Source organism: Cynocephalus volans, chromosome 2, assembly GCF_027409185.1.
Source record: "Cynocephalus volans isolate mCynVol1 chromosome 2, mCynVol1.pri, whole genome shotgun sequence".
NCBI classification, from domain to species: domain Eukaryota; kingdom Metazoa; phylum Chordata; class Mammalia; order Dermoptera; family Cynocephalidae; genus Cynocephalus; species Cynocephalus volans.
Window position 1 is genome coordinate 176,193,240 of NC_084461.1, and position 21,821 is coordinate 176,215,060.

General features: G+C 42.4%; 1 protein-coding gene across 4 annotated transcripts in view; it reads left to right on the top strand.

The window, feature by feature from the left end:
• PSD3 (pleckstrin and Sec7 domain containing 3) overlaps nucleotides 1-21,821 on the top strand; it is a 373,102-nt gene that overhangs the window by 283,159 nt on the left and 68,122 nt on the right. For all 4 annotated transcript variants that reach the window (XM_063083776.1, XM_063083783.1, XM_063083790.1 and 1 more), the window contains one exon: nucleotides 19,109-19,179. In XM_063083776.1, coding sequence (XP_062939846.1) covers nucleotides 19,109-19,179 — 71 coding nt within the window. The remainder of the gene's footprint in view (nucleotides 1-19,108; nucleotides 19,180-21,821) is intronic.

A 21,821-nucleotide genomic window follows, 5' to 3' on the forward strand; every position in this document is an offset into this window, starting at 1 on the left:
AGCAGCAAACCAAACAAAGTACTTGCTTGTAGGTTTCATTCTAATATGAGAGCAGCTTGATAATAGATTTATGATGATTCATTCAGGTATTAAGTGATCCAAAGAAAAGTAAGACAGAATGAAGGAAGTATGCAGGTACTATGTTGCCAACATTGTTAGAGGAAACCCTTGGATCAGGTGACATTTGAGTAAAGGTCTAACTGAAGTGAGGGGCAAGTCATGATATCTTGAAAAGGAGCATTCTAACTGGAGAGAGTGTGAGGTATAGTTCATTTGTCCAGGTTCAAAAAAAACTTCTGACTCTAGTGTTTCTGTTTTTCCTGAAAAATGTATTCTTAAAAGAATAAATTCAGGCAAATTAAATTTAACAAAGTTTAATTTGAGCAAGAAAAAATAAAAAATAAAAACAGTTCACAAATCTGGCAGCCCCTAGAGTCAGACAGATTAAGAGGCACGACGGCTAAAAACACATGGTCAGTTAGGTTTATAGACAGAAGAAGGAAGAGAGGCACAGAGCAGTTGACTGCATGCGACAGGCAGAGGTTCAGCTGTCGTCACGGAAGCACACTTCTGAGTTAGGTTTTTAGTTTGCCTATGTGCATACGTGCTAAATCAGGTTGCAGTTCCTACGTAAGAGCTTTGGAATGAGAATACTGAGGCTTTCTGAGGCCAAAACATTTTATTTTGATGTAACAATATTCAGAGTAATTGTGTTTGCCGCTTCCCACACACTCTTCTGTAACCCTTTGTTAACGATGCACATTCTTGTTATGTTCTACCCTTTTTCCAACCTCAGCCCAAGCCACTTCAGTTCTTCCTGTGCTTCTAGTAATGGCTGCATTGAAACCACCTCCTAGATGAGTAGGGGAAGATGTTTATTTGTAGGTTAGATTGAACGTCTTTGTAGCTTATTACTTGGGTAGAAACTTCTCCATCCGCTTTTGTTCCTTCTCCTATTATGCACTTTTATTTTTTGCATTTGCGTTTGTTATCTCTAACGTCCAGACAGGGCTTGGGACAACATGGGAACAGTACAGAAGTTAGTAACTGGGTTGTGCTTCTCCCTCCCGCAGTGAAGGGCAGCATGCTCAGCATCCCCTTTCTGCAGACTAGATCGTGGGATTCTCAAAATACTGACTTTAACAAAGGAAAATACTCTGAATACATGAATGAAGTAAAAAAAAAAAAAAAAGAAAGAAAGTCTGTGTTTTAGCATGAAAATTGGATGCAGACAGTTTCCTTAATTTTTTTTAAAAACACACTCTTAAAAGTCCTCACATATATTAAGTCACCTAATTTTCAGAATAACCCAATGAATTAGGTACTGTGATGTTCCCATTTTACAGAGAAAGGAAGTAAAGCATCCCATTGGCGAAGTGACTTGCTCAAGGTCACGCAGGTGAAGCTAGGATTTCAAACCAGGTTCTCTGGCTCTAAAATGTATTCTCTTGAAAAATAAAAAATACTATGTTGACTTTTGTTCAGAGGTCATCTTGATAAAAGATGGTGGTAATTTGCAATGTTATGAGACTTCCGTAATTGACATCCACATTTTGATTCAGTGTTTAACTGTAGAGAAGGTGAAGATTAAAAAAAAAAAAAAAAAAAAAAAACTTGTCTGTTTCTTTTGTCAAAGTCCTGCTTAAAACTAGATCCTCATTTAAAGTCTTTTTGAACTTCTAAATCCTGCTCATACACAGAATTAATGACTTCCTCTGCATTTTACTTCCTTGAAACTTCACTGTGATTGTCCTAGGTTAGTGCCCTGCTGTCATTTGGTTTATACATCTTATCATGTTGTATTAAGTTTCATTGTTAATGCACGTGCCTTTATATGTGAACACTTTAGAGGCACGGTATGTGTCCTAGTAATCGTTTTTATGTGACTGGAATAACTGAACATTATAAGGTAATTATGGTACATTGTACCATATTCATTTCATAGATTTGTAGCTAGAGATGTTAAGTGACTTGTCCAAAATCAGAGTACAGTGGGCGTCATGGTGCGAATAAAGTCCTAGGGCGTGGTTCTCAGTTCAGGATACTTTCTGCCATCCCAAAAATACCGTTTTAGGGTAAAAGAAAGAGATAGAGCCATATCCAGAGTGAACATCAGCCCACTAGGAGACATTTGAGTAGGATATTCTTCCAGTTCTCTGGTTTTCTGTTCTGTTCTCTGTCAATAGTATAAACCTATTTCTATTAAATAAAGGAAGGAAATATTTTTCTGGGAAAAACAATAGGTGTAGGTTGTACTTCTGGTTCCTTTAACACTGCCCATTTTCTCCTTTTATTAAATAAAGTTGACAGCATGTCTCTATCTTAAAGATTATAATGACTGATTTTTTAAACTGTATGAATTGCCTTAAAAGTTTCAAAGATGCATTAGAAATAAAAGATAGTAATAGTACTATTTTATTTCTGCCACCTGTTACAAACCTGGGGATAATTAATACTATTGAAAGACTCCCGCAGTGGGTAGTCAGTCAGTTCAGGGAGACCCTCCCAAGGAACAGCGAGACCACGGCTTCGGATGCAAAAACAAGAGGTTTATTGAACACACAGGTACCCGGGCGACTCAGTCTTTCGAAAGACTGGCGCGCTGAGTAGAGCTCCTGGGTCCTTTTTATAGCAAAAAGCGCGGGTACAGAAGCGAGAAGCAAGGTAATTGGTTAGTTTAAATCAAGCCAGGGGTGAACTTCGGTCAAGTGGGAGTCCTTGAAACAGCTGAGGGGCACTCTTGAAACTTTAACTGACTTGTCTATTTCTGGGAACTATCCGCCCTTGGCTCCGGGCTGGGGCCCAGGTGCATAACCACAGATATCCTGTTTGACTCTGTTCCCCTTGTTTCTTAACTTGACTTTTTGGCTGTATTTTCCCTATACCCTTGTAAAAAGCACTTCCTTCATTCCCCCATTTCTCTTGTGGATCGCTCTAATCTTAGAGCGGAATTAAAAGTTATCTTCGCCATTTAAGGTTTGGTATTTTTGCCTAAGGACCAGAATCTTAACTGCACTTACCCTATCATTGATGAATTGGACTAGTCTATTGATGACGTAGGGCCCAAGGGTGAACAACAGAAGGAGGAGTAATAGGGGCCCGGCGATGGTTGACAGTAGGGTGGTCAACCAAGGGGAGTTATTTGATCTGGTTATAAGCATTTTCATAGCCTGAGTCAGGAGGCCCGACTCTTTTAGAGGCCGGTGCATCAATTTCTGGAATATCCCAAGCCTCGAGACCCGCCGCCAGGGCACATATATCAGGGGTAAGGGAGGGCCACCAAGTCCAAAGGGGGTGGACTTCTGTCTTGAACCAGACAACCTTTCCAGTTTGGGACAGTACCTGCCAGGTGAGGGTGTTGGGCTGGTTAGGGTTATTACTTGGTAGGCTTGCTCCGCCGCCGCCGAATGCGCAACTTAAGAGGATTATCAGTCCTCTCCAGCTCCCAGGATTCATCTGGTACGGAGGGTGGCGCAGGCTTGAGGTGAGAAGCATGTACCCAGGCTGCAATGCCGTCTACTTTTACCGCTGTTGGTGTGGTCAGTAGCACCAGGTACGGGCCTTTCCACCGAGGCTCAAGGCTGCCGGTCCGATGGCGCCTAACAAGCACTTGGTCTCCGACCTGGAACGGATGAGGGATGGCCACGGCACCTGGCTCGTATACCTCCTTGATCTGGTCCCAGATCTGGGTTTTTACAACTTCTAAAGCCTTTAAGTGAGTAAATAAGACAGGAAGAAAGTTATCATCGGGACCCAGTGTTCCTCCCAACTCAAGTATGGGGGGGGGTCCCCCGTGGAGGATTTCATAAGGGGTCAGACCAAGCTGGCCAGGGGTATTCCTGGCTCTGAACAGCGCTAAGGGAAGGAGGGCCACCCAGTCTTTTCCACCGGTCTCTAAGGCCAATTTAGTTAAGGTCTCTTTGATGGTTCTATTCATTCTCTCTACTTGACCTGAGCTCTGGGGCCTATACGCACAATGTAATTTCCAATTTATTCCCAGTTGTGTGGCCAGTCCCTGGCTTACCTGAGCAACAAAGGCTGGGCCATTATCTGACCCGATCACCTTGGGGATCCCGAAACGGGGCAGGATTTCTTCTAGTATCTTTTTACATACAGTCAGGGCCGTTTCCGTTTTGGTAGGAAAAGCTTCTACCCATCCAGAGAAAGTATCTACAAATACTAGCAGATACCTGTTCCCATACCGGCCAGGCTTTACCTCTGTAAAGTCTACTTCCCAGTATACGCCGGGTCGATCTCCCCGTTGTCTTTTTCCGGTCTCTCGGTAGGTGGTAGTCGCATTAGTCATGGCGCAAGCTGGACACCGATTGGCGACTTCTTGAACAGTGGACCGGAGGTTCGGGATGGAGAGGCTGGTGCGGCTTGCCAGTTGAAGGAGCTTTTCTGGTCCTAAGTGTGTTAGCTGGTGTAACCGCTGAATGAATTCCTTTCCCTGGTCAGGAGTGAGCTCTCCTGGCCTGGTCTTAGCTTGAGCAGGCTCGATTGGCTCTTGAAGCTTTATAGTTTCTGCTAGCACCCTGACCGACAGGGCGGCTTGTTTTGCAGCCTCGTCGGCCCTCCGGTTCCCGGCCGCCACAGGGTTATTTCCTCTCTGGTGGCCCGGGCAGTGGATAATGGCGACCTGCTTAGGGAGGTGAATGGCCTCTAGCAGAGCCAGAATTTCTTGTTTATTTTTAATGTCTTTTCCAGCAGAAGTGAGCAGTCCCCTCTGTTTATATATTGCCCCATGAATGTGAGCAGTGGCAAAAGCATACCTGCTGTCCGTGTAGATGTTGATGTTTTTTCCTTCGGCTAGGCGTAATGCCTGCGTTAAGGCTATTAGCTCGGCCTTCTGGGCTGATGTCCCTTCTGGCAGGCTGCTTGCCCACACCGTCCGTTTGCCGTCTACGATGGCGGCCCCTGCTCTCCATTTACCTTCCGCAATGAAGCTGCTACCGTCTGTATACCAGGCAGGCACTCCGGGCAATGGCTGGTCCTTCAGGTCCCGTCGAGTCCCAGCTTCCTCAGCAAGGATTTCTGAGCACTGGTGTACTGGAGTGGATTCTGACTCGACTGGTAGTAGGGTAGCTGGGTTCAGGACAGCAGGGGGCGCGAACGATATTCTTTCGTTTAGCAGCAAACTCTGGTAATGAGTCATTCTGGCATTGGTCATCCACCGATTGGGGGGCTGCCGCACGATACTTTCGAGGCTGTGGGAAGCAATCACAGTCACATTTTGCCCCAAGGTTAACTTATCAGCGTCTTTGAGGAGGAGTGCCACTGCAGCAACCGCTTTTAGGCAGGTTGGCCACCCACTGGCCACTGGATCCAGTTTTTTTGATAGATAAGCTACTGGCCGTCGCCATGGTCCTAGGGTCTGAGTAAGCACTCCTCGGGCCACACCGGCTCTTTCATCTACGTATAGAGTAAACGGTTTGGTGAGGTCTGGGAGAGCCAAGGCGGGGGCAGACAGCAAGGCTTTTTTTTATGTGGTCAAAAGCCTTTTGATGCTCCTCAGTCCAGGTAAAAGGAATGTTTTCCCTTGTCAGGGGGTACAAGGGTGCAGCCAGGGAAGCAAACCCAGGAATCCAGAGCCTGCAGAATCCGGCAGTACCCAGAAATTCGCGGACCTGCCTGGGGGTTGTGGGAGTGGGGATCTTCATAACTGTAGCTTTCCGGGCCGCGGTCAGCCATCTTTTTCCCTCTTTGAGCAGGTACCCCAAATAGGTGACCTCTTTCTGGCATAACTGGGCCTTTTTAGCTGATACCCGGTACCCCAACTTACTCAGTTCCTGCAAGAGCTTTTGTGTCCCTCTTTTGCAGCCTTCATATGTGGGAGCTGCCACTAGGAGGTCGTCCACATATTGGAGTAATATGACCTGGGGGTTGAGAGCCCTAAAAGGAGTTAAATCCCGGTGGAGGGCCTCGTCGAAGAGAGTGGGTGAGTTCTTGAACCCCTGTGGCAGCCGTGTCCAGGTCAGCTGACCAGCGTTACCTTTTTCTGGGTCTCTCCACTCGAACGCGAACAGTGGCTGGCTGTTGGGGTGTAGTTTGAGGCAAAAAAAGGCATCCTTGAGATCCAAGACTGAGTACCAAGTGTGACTAGGCGGAAGGGAACTCAGGAGGCTGTATGGGTTTGGGACTGAGGGATGAATGTCTTGCACCCTTTTGTTAATTTCTCTCAAGTCTTGGACTGGCCGATAGTCATTGGTCCCTGGCTTTTTTACTGGTAGCAGAGGGGTGTTCCAGGGCGACTGGCAGGGCACTAAGACCCCTAGGTCTAAGAACCTTTGGATGTGGGGTCTGATGCCTTCCCGGGCTTCTTTAGTCATTGGATACTGTCGGACGGCCACCGGTGAGGCACCCGATTTCAGCTCTACTACTACTGGTGGGACGTTATTGGCCAGTCCCATACCTGTCTTTTCTGCCCATACGGTGGGAAAAAGTTGGAGCCAGGATGGGTCGATGGAGGGAGAGGCCGGCTTTTCATACAGCCGGTATTCTTCTTCTAGGTTTAGGACCAAGCACATGGTAGAGTGATCTCCCCATGTTACTTGTGGGCCCTCTGTAGAAAACTGGATTTGGGCCTTTAGTTTGGTCAGAATGTCCCGGCCCAACAGAGGAGCAGGGCACTCAGGTATGACCAAAAAGGAATGGGTCACTTGTTTATGTCCAACCTTTAAAAGTCTTTGTGTGGTCCAGGGGTAGACTTTGCTGCCGGTTGCTCAGGTTCCCTGTCTGCCTATCTCTAGACCCTCTTTCACCTACCACTGCGGCCAAAATCCTAGTCAAGTTTTTTTCTTGGCGCCTATCGCGCCGTCTCTCTCTCTCTTCTGTCTCTCTTTTTTCTCTTTCTTGTTTTTCCTCTTCTGTCTCTCTCTTGTGGTACACCTTTTCTGCCTCTCTCACTAAATCTTGTAAGGAATAATCTTGGAGCCCCTCTAGCCTCTGCAACTTTTTCTTGATATCTGGGGCTGCCTGTCCGATGAAGGCCATTGCAACCGCAGCCTGCTGCCCCTCAGAAGAGGGTTCAAACGGAGTGTACCTTCTATAGGCCTCCATTAGGCGTTCCAAGAAAACCGAGGGGGGTTCTACTGGTCCCTGCAAGACCTCTCTTACCTTAGCCAAATTGGTGGGGCGCCGGGCTGCCCCTTTGAGACCTGCCACTAGAGTCCGGCGGTAGACCAGAAGACGCTCCCTACCTTCGGCCGTGTTGTAATCCCATTGAGGTCGATTGAGGGGGAAGGCCTCATTAATGAGGTTCTCGAGTTGTATAGGGGCCCCGTTGTCCCCGAGAACGTTCTTGCGGGCCTCCAGAAGAATCCTTTCTCGCTCTTCAGTGGTGAAGAGGATCTGGAGTAGCTGTTGGCAATCGTCCCAAGTGGGCTGGTGAGAGAACATAAGGGACTCAAGAAGTCCCGTGAGTCCTGCTGGTTTTTCAGAAAAAGACGGGTGGTTAGACTTCCAATTGTAAAGATCTGCTGAGGAAAAAGGCCAATACTGTAGAGGGACCAAGCCATTAGGCTCAGCTGGGGGCCCTATGGCTCGGAGGGGCAAAGCTACGGTGGAGTCAGGACCGGAGCCGTCTCTCGGACTGCGAGGTTGGCGGCTCCTAGTCCCCGCAGCCGGTCCCTCAGGGCTAGGATCACCGGGCGCTCGGCCTGGTGCCGATCTGTTTCCCTGAGGGGCCAGAGGGGGCAGCGGAGCCGCCGGGTAAGGTGGGGTTTCAGAGAGAGAAAATAGGTCATCTGGTGTCGGGAGGACGGGGGGTTGGGGAGGGGCGGAAGGCTTCCTTGTAGGTGGCCTTTGAGTATTTTCTGATCCCGAAACAACAGCGACTTTGCTGGAGGGTGGCACCCAGGGAGGGGGATTCTGGGCGAGGTCTTGCCATACCACGACACAGGCAACCTGGTCCGGGTGTCCTCCGGTCTCCTGAAAAACAATCTTTTTAACTGCAAAAATGACAGTAAGATCAAAGGTTCCCTCTGGCGGCCAACCTACGCCGAATGTGGGCCACTCAGACGAACAGAAAGTCTGCCATTTTCCTTTTTTGATCTCCATGGACAGATTGTGAGCCCTGGCTTTGACATCTTTCCAATGATCTAGAGTAAGGGAGAGGGGCGTAAGGGCACTTTGCCCCATCTCGAAAATTTCCAATAGGGGAACGACGACGCAAAGACCTATCACAACTAAGACAAAAAGAAACCAGAAACGGCGACGAGACCGAGTGCCGTAGAAATAGAAGAAAGAGTCCGATGGCAGAGCGCGCCTCCCGAGACGCGGTGAGACCAAAACACAATAATCCTCTGCCAAGGGGTCCACCAGGCGTCCCTGGTCCTCCCCTGATCCTGGGACGTCTCCCAGGATTGCCGGGTGGCGAGCCCCCGAACACGTCTGTTCGCTACCCGCACTTCGCTCCCAGAGCGACTAACCCGGAACAAACTGAAACCAAAATGCGCGCGCTCAGAAAAGACAGTCGAAATCACTGAGTCAGACACAGAGACGAGACACAGAAACGAGACACAGAACGACTGCTGGCCAGCTTACCTCCCGTTGGTGGGTCGGTGGTCCCTGGGTGGGGGTCTCCGATCCCGGACGAGCCCCCAAATGAAAGACTCCCGCAGTGGGTAGTCAGTCAGTTCAGGGAGACCCTCCCAAGGAACAGCGAGACCACGGCTTCGGATGCAAAAACAAGAGGTTTATTGAACACACAGGTACCCGGGCGACTCAGTCTTTCGAAAGACTGGCGCGCTGAGTAGAGCTCCTGGGTCCTTTTTATAGCAAAAAGCGCGGGTACAGAAGCGAGAAGCAAGGTAATTGGTTAGTTTAAATCAAGCCAGGGGTGAACTTCGGTCAAGTGGGAGTCCTTGAAACAGCTGAGGGGCACTCTTGAAACTTTAACTGACTTGTCTATTTCTGGGAACTATCCGCCCTTGGCTCCGGGCTGGGGCCCAGGTGCATAACCACAGATATCCTGTTTGACTCTGTTCCCCTTGTTTCTTAACTTGACTTTTTGGCTGTATTTTCCCTATACCCTTGTAAAAAGCACTTCCTTCACTATCAGTTGCTTAATATTGTGTGACTCATCTCCTGGTGGTGATTTCTGTCATGCCCAGCTTGGACTTGATGGCATCAGACAGTAATCTAAAAGTGCCTGAGCCGCTCTACTAAGATTTAATAGTACTTCTTGTGATGCCTGAGGATATTCTGTGAAAGAAAGTTAGGGATAAACAGGATTGGCCAGTCAGCTCAGTTGATTAGAGCCCTATGTTATAACACCAATGTCAAGGGTTCAGATCCCAATACAAGCCAGCCACCAAAAAAAAATTAAGTTAGGGATAAATATACAAGGATTATCCTTAACTTCACTTAATGATTTGTGAGTCTGTCATCTATGAACTTATCTAAATCCTTTGCAAACCAGCTAGAGAAAACAGAATCCCCCCTGCCTGACCTGTACCTTCAGTGATGTAGAACTTCAGAGATTGCTTCTTATCAAGGTAGCATATTTCTTCATCCTGCAGGATAGATCCTTTACAAATTTTGCCCACAGAAAGAAGAATACCACATATCCTCACTCATAAGTGGGAGCTAAGAAAGAAAGACAGACCACAATAAGGTGTTGAACTTTCAAAAGGAGAGAACAGATCTATAATTATTCGGGGGGAGGTGCATGTTAGGGAGTAATTGGGCAAGGGACACAACGAATAATTATGATCCGTAATGATGAGCATCCTAATGATTTCATCTTCACGTACACAAATATAGTCAGCTCTACCCATAACTATATATAATCAATTATGTTTCAATTCAAAAAATAAATTTAAGAAAAAAAGAATTTTGCCCAGTTTTCAGATACTTTCACCAGGGAAATAAAGCAACTTAAAAAATGTCTTGTGCCTTTTACAAATTAATATAGATGTGTCCTGATTGTATCAGTATAGAAGAGCCTTGGCTGAGCACATCTTTGTCCAAGTTCAGTGAGGTGCTGGCTTTATTTTGGAATGCCCTCATAAGGATTGCATTATATTTTATTTTACATATCTTTCTTCATTAACATAAGGAATCTGAAGGTGTTTTGCTCTAGAACTATCTCATCCACACCTTTTCCCTGCTGCTTGGCCTGGCAGGGCCTGCATTGTTAGCCTTTGGGCCATGCCTCTTCTTCAGGTCATGAGGAGGAATTCTTTCTCATTAATGTGAATATGGTTTATGGGCCTTCTCTACTCTGAGAGGGAAAAAAATAGTATTTTTGTCATTTTACATGAGACAATAGAAGAATGTTTTCAAGACGACAGGAAAGAAAGGTTGGTATATTAAATGAAAAAATAGGCAATGTGCATACTATGTCTTTCTGTGCATATTGTGTCTTTCTGATATTAAACTTGAAGAAAAGGAAAAAAAAAAAATAGATGATGAGGGAACCCAGAGTGAGAGTGGTCAAAAACAGGGCAAGATTTTGGTACAGGAAAAAAATACCCTGCCGTTTGAATTATGTAGAAAAATTGGAACACTACGTAAGATCTTAAACACAATCTCTTCCCAGTTCAGTTGAGAAGAAATTAAAGTTGGAGAGTATGTCATGAAAATATAAACTTTTGCATAAAACTTGTACCTTTTGGTGGATTAGAAAAATAAATATCTGGCGTATTTCCATCATTACTCATTGCCTATGAATGTCTTATATCTTCCTCTTCATGAAAGAAGGGTGGCAACCTGTCCTTTCATTCCCAGTGATGCATTTCACTCTTTTACAAAGATCGTTGGTAATAACTGAAGCCAGAATATTATTGGCTGTACTTTATACTTCCAAGTAGATTTCTTTAAATGTGTAATAAAAATGAGAAAACAATAACTTTTGTGATATTGAAGATTCAGAAATAGTTCCAATTTCACTCATCTTTGGCGCCACTGCCAATTTTTCTTTTGTAGAAATGTATTTTCTGTGTGTGTGTGTAATGCAGAATAACAATCACCGAGTCTTGTTGCCTTTTTTCATTTCTTATTTTAAACCACAGTGGGCAGGAATCAGTACCAAGCCAGGGCTGACCTCAGGAAGTGTGTACTGGTACAGTTGTGCAGACTGTTTAATGTGGATGTCCCTTCAATATGATTGGGATGGCATTTTTCCTGATAGGTCAGGGTCCCTGCTGAATCAGCTCTTAGGTAATTTGAATGCTACTGCCAACGCTGTTGACTGCCCTCTTGCACTACACAAATGACTCAAGTAGGTGCAAGGACTCAAAGCTTTATTCAGATAACCAGCATCTGGGGAATGACCAGGCTAAAATCATCCTGCCTTCTGATGCCTGTTCTGGGGTTTATAACAGGGAGAGGCAGGAAGGTGTGAGGTAAGGGTTTTTGTCCGGCAGGCAAAGGGGGAGGCACAGTTCACAGGATCAGCAGAGGGTCTGAGTCAGATGTTAGGGTCCCCTGATGGACTGGGTGCTTAAGCATCATGGAGTCTTCATCTGGTGGACTGGTAAGCTTCAAAACCTTGATGTTATCTCAGGGCCAGAGTCCTTACCTCCTAGGGAGAGCTCAAAGACAATAACCTCAGTCGAGCATCACTGGAACATAGAAATACCTGACTCATACCTCTAATTAATATGGTTGCAATTTTCCTATAAGCAAGAAGGTGAGTTAATAGTCAACTAGGGTGCTTTGCCTATCCGTTGGAATTCCTTTGTTTGCAGTTGATTAGGAAAGGTAAAGAAAGCTTAGTTTCACTTCTTAATTTTAGGTGCACAGCATCTAAAGTATATCAATGTAAGAGCATTTAATGGGACATAAACAGAAATAAACTTTTGAGAAGGATCCTTTTGGGGCATGATTTCATCCCCAAGCACTTTCAGCCTCACAGTCAGTTTCTCAATTCCTCTGCTAACCTCAAGGAACTGATGATTAGTTCCTCGGGTTGGAATGAGTATGACTCACTTGAAAAACGGGAATTGTGATTCCAGCAAGTCACTGGTTGTAATAGCATTGTTCCTAAGTTAATGGCTAACTGAAGTGTTCTGCTTGGCCTTAGTTACCCCAAAGATGACCATTCTCTGGCTAAGGTCCCCCCCACATCTCAGAGTTATCTAAGACATTGTATCCTGAGTCTGGTTTAACTGGCCCTTCCCTGTATATAAACCAACGTGAAAGTGCCCAGTGCTTCGGGGAAGCAAGTGCTGCAGGTCAGGTGAGGTCTCAGATTCTACATCTCTAAAGTGGGAGATTATAATCATGGTTCCAGTGCTTTAAACAGTATGTACTCAGTAAACATTAGCTGTTGCTATTACTACTGCTAAAATTATCATTGGTCATTGCATTATGATTATAATGCATAGCATTATTAGCAGAAATGTTGGACTGGTAGCACCTGAAAGGACAAACACATATCTTGTGCCTCTATTCTGAGATCTGTAGCCATGAGCAGGAATGCCTTTGAAGGTCTTAGAGTTCAGTGAGATTAGAAAGTATCTGATTTATATTCCCTTCCTATCTTATCATCTCCTTTCCTGCCCTCAATGCCCACCTCACAGGTGTAGCAGACCTGACCGCTGCAAAGGATTGTCATCTGTAGTTTCCCCTTCTTCATGTATCTTTAGAACATGATTTCTCATCTGAATTGCCCTGTACAGTAGCTCTTAAATCCTTAGATGAGCCTCCTTGGCAGCTTACTCTACCTTTCAGAACTGCAAATGTAATTAATAATAGAGACAGTGATATGAAATGGAAGTAGTAACACTTACCTGAAAGGATTGTTTGGATAAAATAGAATGTACGGGTATAATGCTAGCCCAGTGCCCAGAGTATGGTAGTATAAGTGCTCAGTTAATGTTAATCACCTTTCCCCTTTCCTTCCATTTCTTTATCTTAATTTATTGTGCACCTCTATCCATGTTCCCAACTTCCCCTCTCCTCTGTACTATTATAATGGCTTTCTTACTGATTTCCTTTGTTCTGGATTCTTTCTCCCTGTCCTCACCCCTAACATCTCCTGTATCCTGCTCCAAATGAATTCTTCCTACATTACAAAGTTTGTAAATAAATTCTTAAATAATAATAATAATAATAATAAGTAAAGGAAGGAAGGAAGAACTAGAGAGTCCATTTTTCACAATATAATGGCCTACAGACTCTGAAACTCTCCCATAAAAATATCTAAAAATGATATATAAAATATTTTTAAACACCTCTTAAGTGAATGGATGAGCCTGTAACAATGAAAGGGAAATCTGAGAGGCCAGGAATAGAGCAATCAAGTCCAGGGAGGTCGGCTAACCCTGGGACTGCTAAACCTTAGGGCATTGCTGGATCTGAGTAGCCAACCAATACTGGAGAAAAAATTGAACAGCTTTTAGCACAGAAGGCTAAAGAGGTAGAGAAAATAAAGGAGCAATTAAGACACACTGTAATAAATGAGTAGTCAGAAGGGAGTGCTAGATGGTTCCAATAGTGGAGAGAGTGGAGGAGAGACAGTGTTCAAAGATATAATGATTTCAGGTTTTTCAGAATGATACACAGGGAGTCCAAAGAACACCAGGCTGTATAAATTAAAAGAAACCTATACTTAGACAAAAGATTTAGACTCAGGAATACATCCCAACAATGATGGTAGCCAAAAAAAAAACTTTTGGCTGGAATAATATCTCCATAAGAAAAACTAATTGTCAGCCTAGAAGTTTTTATGAAATAAAGACATTTTATATAAACAAAAATAGAAAAAGATTTACTACCAGAAAACAATCACTGAAGGAACTTTGAAGGACAGACTTCAGGAGGTCATTGACAACAAGCCTACAGCTAATATCATACTGAATGGACAAAAATAGGAGGTTTTTCCTTTAAGATCTGGAACAGGACAAGGATGTACTTTTCCCGCTCTTATTCAACATAGTATTAGAAGTTCTGGCTGGTACAAAAAAGCAAGAGAAAGCAGTAAGGAGCACCCAAATTGGAAAGGAGGAAGTCAAACTATCCCTATTTGCAGATAACTTGATACAATACAGAGAAAACCCTAAAGGCCCCACTGAAAAATTAGTAGAACTAAAAAATGAATTCATTATAGTGGCAGGATACAAAATCAACACACAAAAATCAGTAGCCTTCCTATGTGCTTATAATGAATAGGTGAACATGAAATCAAGAAAGTAATTCCATTCACAGTAGCTACCAAAAAAAAATGAAAGACTTCTACAGTGAAAACTATAAAACTTTCATGAAAAAAATTGAAGACGACACAAATAAATGGAAAGATATCCCATGTTCATAGGTGAGAATTAACATCATCAAAATGTCCGTATTACCTAAAGCAATCTACACATTCAGTGCAATCCCATCAAAATACCATTGACTTTCTTCACAGAAATAGAAAAAAGTGATCTTCAAATTTGTGTGGAACCACAAAATTCCCCGTATAGCAAAAGCAATCTTGAACAAAAAGAATAAAGTTGGAGGCATCACACTTCCCTACTGCAAATATGCTATAAAGCTATAGCAACTAAAACAGCAAGGTACTGGCATAAAAATAGTCAAATAAACCAATGAAGAAGAATAGAGAGCCCAGAAATAAACCCACACACTTACAGCCAACGGATTTTCAACAAAGGTGCCAAGAATATACAGTGGGGAAAGGACAGCCTTCTCAACAAATGGTGCTGGGAAAACTGGATATCCACATGCAGAAGATTGAAACTAGCCCCCAGTCTCTCACCATATGCAAAAATCAACTCAAAATAGATTAAAGACCTACATTTAAGACCTGAAACTATGAAACTACTGGAAGAAACCATGGGGGAAATGCTACTCAAAATGGGAGTGAGCAGCTCTTTTTTGAGTGAGACTGCAAAGGCACAGGCAACTAACGCAAAAACACACAAATAGGACCTCACCAAACTAAAAAGCTTCTGACAGCAAAGCGCACGATCAACAAAGTGGAGACAACCTACAAAATGGGAGAAAGTGTTTGCAAACTACACATTAGTTGTAGTGTAGTGTTTTGGGTGGTGTTTGTTTTTGTTTTTGTTTTTGTTTTGCTGTTAAGTTGTTTGAGTTTCTTACAAATACTCTGGATATTAGCACCAGAATATATATCCAGAATATATAAGGAACTCAAACAACCCAACAGCAAAAAAACCCAAATAACCCAATTAAAAAATAGGCAAAGGATCTGAACAGACATTTCTCAAAAGAAGACACACAAAAAGAACACATGAAAAAATGCTCAAAATCACTAATCATCAGGGAAATGCAAATTAAAACCCCAATGAGATATCATCTCTCCCCACTTAGAATGGCTATCAACAAGACAGAAAATAACAAATGCCAGTAAGGATGCAGAGAAAAGGGAACTCTCCTACTACATTGTTGGTGGGAATGTCAGTTGGTACAGCCACTATGGAAAAGGCTATTGGAGGTTCCTCAGAGAACTAAAAATAGATCTACCTTATGACCCAGCTATCCCACTACTGGGTATATACCCAAAGGACATGAAACCAGTATATCAAAAAGACACCAGCACTTCCATGTTCATTGTGGCAGTATTCACAATATCCGAGAGATGGAATCAACCTAAATGTCCGTCAATGGATGAATGGATAAAAATAACTGTGGTATATAACACAATGGAATACTATTCATCTATAAAGAGAAGTGATATCCTGTCAATTGTAGCAACATGGATGGAACTGGAAACCATCACATTAAGTAAGTCAGATACAGAAAAACTAATACCAGATGATCTCACTCGTTTGTGGAATTTTTTTTAAAAAAATAGTTCTCATAGAAGTAGAGAGTAGAATAATGGTTACCAGAGGCCGGGGGGAGGGGGTTGGTGGGGAGGAGAAGTGGTAGACTAATGGGTACAAAACTGTGCTATCTCCCATAAGCGAATCACTGTGCACTATATGCATGTACCGAAACAACACACTGTACCCCACAAAATTATATAAGTTAAAATAAAGTCATTGAAAATGGCCTCCGAAGAGCAATCTCAAGTATAGAAAGAAGCAATGAATAAAGATAAAAGTAAACATGAGGGTAAATCTAAACAGACAGTAGCAGTTTATAGAAAAATAATGATGTCGATTTCAGTAGTATTTTAAAGAGCCTACAGCCACAGCACCCTGAACATGCCCTATCTCTTCTGATCTCAGAAGCTAATCAGGAGCTGATCAGTAATTGGATGGGGGACTCCCTGGGAATACCAGGTGCTATAGGCTTTAAAAAAAAAAAGCTAAAATAATAGACACTGTTACCACGTAAGGTTAGAGGCAGGTGATTGGAATTAAAACATTCCAAGGTGGTTGTATTTTTACAAAGAAGGAAAGCAATTGATTGTCTTTGGGCTCTAAATATGCGTATTAAAAACTGCCATGAAAGCATGGTCTAGCACATATAAAATGGCATCTTTTGATCAAGTTCTGTAAACACCTTCTCACAGTAGATACCTGGGTATTTGTTAAACTTCATCTACATACCAACTCCCTACCCCCCTTGCAGTTAAAGCCTTTCGATTGGACACACTGGGTTTCTGATCATTAATCTCTCACTCATTGCTCCCATCGTGTTCACTACGTAACTACTCATACAACTCCTCAGGTATCTTAGGTACTTGATAACACATGAATCAGTTTTAACTCATTCTGGAGTCGTCATTATGAGGAATAATGCTCTTCATTCACTGACCTCCAGCCCTTTGTGTTCCACACAGTCACCCTCAGAGGGTGCAGCAGCAGCAGCACTGTACTTGTGGTTTTAAAACCAGAGCCATCGAGCCTGCTTGTAGAGAGCCTTCCCGGCCTACTCAAGTGCACAAGGTCCCTTTTTTCCCCTAAATTCCACTTGTTTGTACCCACACTATCTCCTGTGTAAGATGGAGGTAATAATAGTTCCTAACTCCTAATGTGGTGTCAGTTCAATGGATTAATACGTGTCAGAGCTCTAGAGCAGTGCTTTTATAGCACACTAGCTGTATACTGCTGAGAACTTGCTTCTAGGTTGTCTTGTTGGGAGGTTATTGGTTGATTCACTCATGGCATATCTAAGTCATAATTGAACAAAGACAGGATTAAGTTTTACTCTTCTGTGGGAGAAGGCAAAGTAGAGTTCAGTAGTGTTATGATCACTTACTGAGCATTTGTCACTCATGGGTGACTTTTAAGATCATGTTTCACTTGGGAGCTCTTTGGAATCTGTTTCTAGTAGGCTTAGGGTGGTAGTGATAAAAGACAGTTAAACACTTTGTGGACATGTACATGGATTCATATAGTTTTCTACTTCCAAAGTAGAAAAATTGATTTGTAGATCTTTAAACTGAAGGGATCTCAAGATCCCACGAAACCAACTTTAGGGCTTCAGAGAAAGCCTTTAAACTCCGGACCCGTGTTCCTCCTATAGAAAACTAAAAGCTTTTCTCTTAAGTTTCCTTCTGGCATCTGCCAGTGCTTTACCTTTGCTACATGAATTACCAACAGTTTAAAATGAAGCAGCTGAAGTCCTGAGAGGTTGAGTGACTTGTCAGGAGTTACCCAGGGAAGGGTTGATGGGTGAGAGGATAGGTTTAAGGCAAGAGGTCTAGAAGGGACTAGAAGCCCAGCTTGTCTGCTTCTGCTTTGGCACCTCCGCCACACCAAACTGCCTCTGACCCTGCTCTCCAGCAGCTCCCGCAGCCCAAGGTCACTTCTGAGTGCACAGCAGGACCAGAATTTGACATCTGTTGAACAACGTAGTGAATATTTGTTATATATTTGATCTGTGGCCCTCTGTTTATGTTAGTCAGGTTTTTTTCTTATAAAGGAGATTATGGTGTGCTTTTTTTTTTGTCGTATATTTTTGAATACACACTTTTAAACCTCACCTAGTAGAAACAGAAGGGATGATATTTTTAATTTCCCCTGAAAACATGCAGAGCGGATGTTTTGAGTCCTTTCTTGCCAGGTGGATATCTCAGTATGCTGTTGGCAGGAGCACCTATGTTCTGTAAGTGGTTATATTCATTGAGTTCCAAGCCTAAGAAATCTTGGGTATTCAGTCAAAAGCGATGTAAAGGGTTTGCTTAAGAATAATGTACTTTGTAATTTAATCAGGTATCCTAGTTAAACACAGCCAAATGTTTGACAAAGGAAAATATGGATAAATGACCCTCCCTATGTATTTGGCAGGCATATTTAGAAAAATGACATTCAAGTGATAACATTTTCTAGTTATAAATTTTAATTTTATTGAGATTCAGAATAAATAGGTAATGTTTGCTTTTACATTTGGACAATTTGTAGAAGTTTATATAAGTCAGTAGAGAAATTCTACTTTATATTCAAGAAAAATATAAACAAAAGGAACGTTAGGACTTCTGAAAGAATTAATTAATTTGGAGAATTTTTGTGATGGTGCCTAGTGTCTTCCTTGCACTGTGCTAGGTTCTGTGAATTCTAAAGATGAAGGATACCTGCTCTCAAGTCATTCACAGTCTAGGGAAAGAGACATTTGGACAAAAAAAAAAAAAAAAATTACATCGCAGCAAAATCTGCAGCAGAGATGTGCACAGTTTCCCATAGGAGTAATAATAGTTACTTATAATCCAGTTCTGGAGGGTGGGGGAGAAATGTCAAAAATGATTCTTTCGTATTGAGACCATTTTATGATTCCTAGAAACTTTGAAGAAGCCATAAAGCTTCTGGGACAGGAGCCTTTTAAGCCTTCTCTTGTATTAATACGTATTTCCAATATGCCTGTCTTGCTTTCCCAGTCTGTAAGTAATTCCTACTAGAGAGCAAACTAGAGAGCCTTGAACCCGAGCTCAGTACCAGCTTCTCCTCTTCCTAATTGTGTGACCATGAGCAGGTCACTTCTCTGTGCTTCAGTTTTATAAAAAGAAGAGCGTAATAGTACCTACCTGGCAGCATTATTGTGAGGATTAAATAAAATAATAAATGGAAAACGTTTTAGAATGCTGCCTGGTACACCATAAGGCTCAAGAAAATTTTAGTTCTCGTTATTATTAGTTTTGGCAGCTAATAAACTAGGAATATTGAAACATAATCACCATGTTGATTATTTAGATTCTCTTTCTAAAATGCTAACTTCTGTCAAATAAAATGTCACATTTTTTTTCCCTTTCCAGCTCCAAGAGGAAAGCGAGGATGGAAAACCTTTTATGCTGTACTGAAAGGAACAGTTCTTTACTTGCAAAAGGTAAAAGTAAAATAGGTAAAAACGAAAACCCACAAAACTCCCTGAAATGATAAACAAGGTACCCAAAGAAAGACTTTGTACAAAAAAGCCACATCAAACACCCAGAAGACCGTTTAATTGATGTTTAAATTTTTTTTTTTATTTTTGTTTTTGTTTTAGTGAAAATATTATCTTTGGATACACTCACACAGACATATACACATATATACATACATTATCAGAGAAATGGACATGCTATGTTCTAATTATGTTAAATAAGAAATATTGAACATTAGTTTATAAGTTAGACTTCATATGGTCTGTACGGGTACAGACCTGTGATAGCACCTGTTTCAGTGGATATTTTACTATAGATTAGTTATAGCCTTCATTTATATATTGTTACTTAACTATCTTAGTTTTGATCCTACCTAAAACTAGAGACACACATTTTTATTCATGTCCTGAGACATTTATACTTAACTCAAACGTATTCCAAATTTCCTGGGTAAGGGTTTGACCAGAACATTCCCTGTCAGGAGTCTTTCTTCCAGTCTCAGGATCTGGAAATCTGTTTGGGACCTAGTTTCTAAGTTGTGGCCCTTTGAAGGGTGGTCGCTGGAGCTTCTGCCTCTTTAGCTCTGTGGCAGTGGAGATGGGAAAGTTGTGTTGACTGGAACGGAGTGTACCACTTCCCTGGGCCCAGCAGAGTTCTGTCTCCCACTGTGAAGGTGCAGGAACTGAATTAGGGCTAATAGGAAGCAAGGCAGTCACAACACTGCCCTTAACGGTGTCTGATAGGAAAAGATGTTTTTTCATTGTGCTAAAAAGCACATAACGTGAGATCTACCCTCTTAAATTTTTAAATGTACAATGCAATATTGTTAACTATGAGACCAAAGCTGTACAACGGATTTAGGGAGCTTTTTTATCTTGCATGACTGAACTCTATACCATGGTGCAGCAATTTCCCTGCTCCCTGCCCCCCCCTCCCCCCGCCCCTGGCAACCACCATTCTACTTTGTTTCTATGAGTTTCACTATTTTAGATACCTCATGTAAGTGGAATCATGCAGAATTCATCCTTCTGTGATGGCTTATCTCATTTAGCATAATGTTCTCAAGGTTCATTTATGTTGTAGCATGTGTGAGAAATTCTTTCCTTTTTAATGCTCAGTAATATTTACATCTTATGTATATACTACATGTTCTTTATCCATTCATCCATCAGTGCACATTTAGGTTGTTTCTGTCTCTTGGCTGTTGTGAATAATGCCGCAATGAACGTGGGTGCAACTATCTCTTTGAGGTCCTAATTTCACTCATTTTGGATAAATACTTGGAAGTGGGATTGCTAAATCATATGGTAGTTCTATTTTTATTTTTTTGAGGATCCACCATCCTGTACTTCAAAGGTACTGAACCATTTTACATCCCAACAACAGTACATAAGGATTCCAATTTCCCCACATTCTCACCAACACTTGTTATTTTCTGTTTTTTTAATAGTAGCCATCCTAATGGGTATTAAGTGATATCTAATTATGTTTTTGATTTGCTATTAAAAATAAGAAAAACACAAACTGTTTTTCCTATTCTCTATTCTCATGCTCAATACAGAATATTTCTGTGACCCCAGATTCTCCAGCTCACACCAGCTGGGTGTCCTCTAATTCAATTCAATTCTGACACTATCTTCCTAGACATAGCTTCAGAGCCTGCAGGTTGAGGGCTCAGTCCCATAATTCTGTCTCCCACTTCAGATGCCAGTTGCAAGAAGGAGGTTGTCACCTATACTTCTGACCAACCAGCTATAAATCAGGGGTTTCCAGGACCTCCTCCTCAGGTTTGATTAATTTACTAGAGTGACTCACAGAACTCAGGGAAACATTTACCCATTTATTATAAAGGATATTACAAAAGATGCAGATGAACAGCCAAATGGAGGAGATGCATAGGGCAAGATACAGGACAAGGGGCATAGAGCTTCCAAGCCCTGTCCCAGTACACCACTCTCCAGTGACCTCCCTCTGTTCAGCTATCCAGAAGCTCTTCTGAATCCAGGATTTTGTTTTGTTTTGTTTTGTTTTTTTTAATGGAGCCTTCATTCTGTAGGTATGATTGATTAAATCATTGGCCATTGGTGATCAACTCAACCTTCAACTCCTCTCCCTCCTGGGAATTTGGGGGGTGGGACTAAAAGTCCCAGCCTTCTAATCATGCCTTGGTCTTTCTGGATACCAGCCCTCATCCTAAGGCTATCTAGGGATTACCAGCCACTAGTCATCTCATTAGCGTACAAGGGACACTCTTAATACTCCAGAGATTCCAAGGATTTTAGGAGCTCTGTGCCAGGAAATGAGTATGAAGACTAGATATAATCTTATAAATCATAATATCATGTTTGCATTTTCCTAATGATTAGTGATGTTGAGCATCTTTTCAATACCTGGTGGCCATTTATATGTCTTCTTTGGAGAAATGTCTATTCAAGTCCTTTGCTCATTTTTTATTTTTTAAATAGGCTGTATTTTTTTTTACTATTGAGTTGTAGGTATTCCTTATGTATTTTGGGTATTAATTATTTGTGAGATGTATGGTTTGCAAATATTTTCTCCCTTTCTCTAGGTTACCTTTTCAGAAAACTGTTGAATTGTTTCTTTG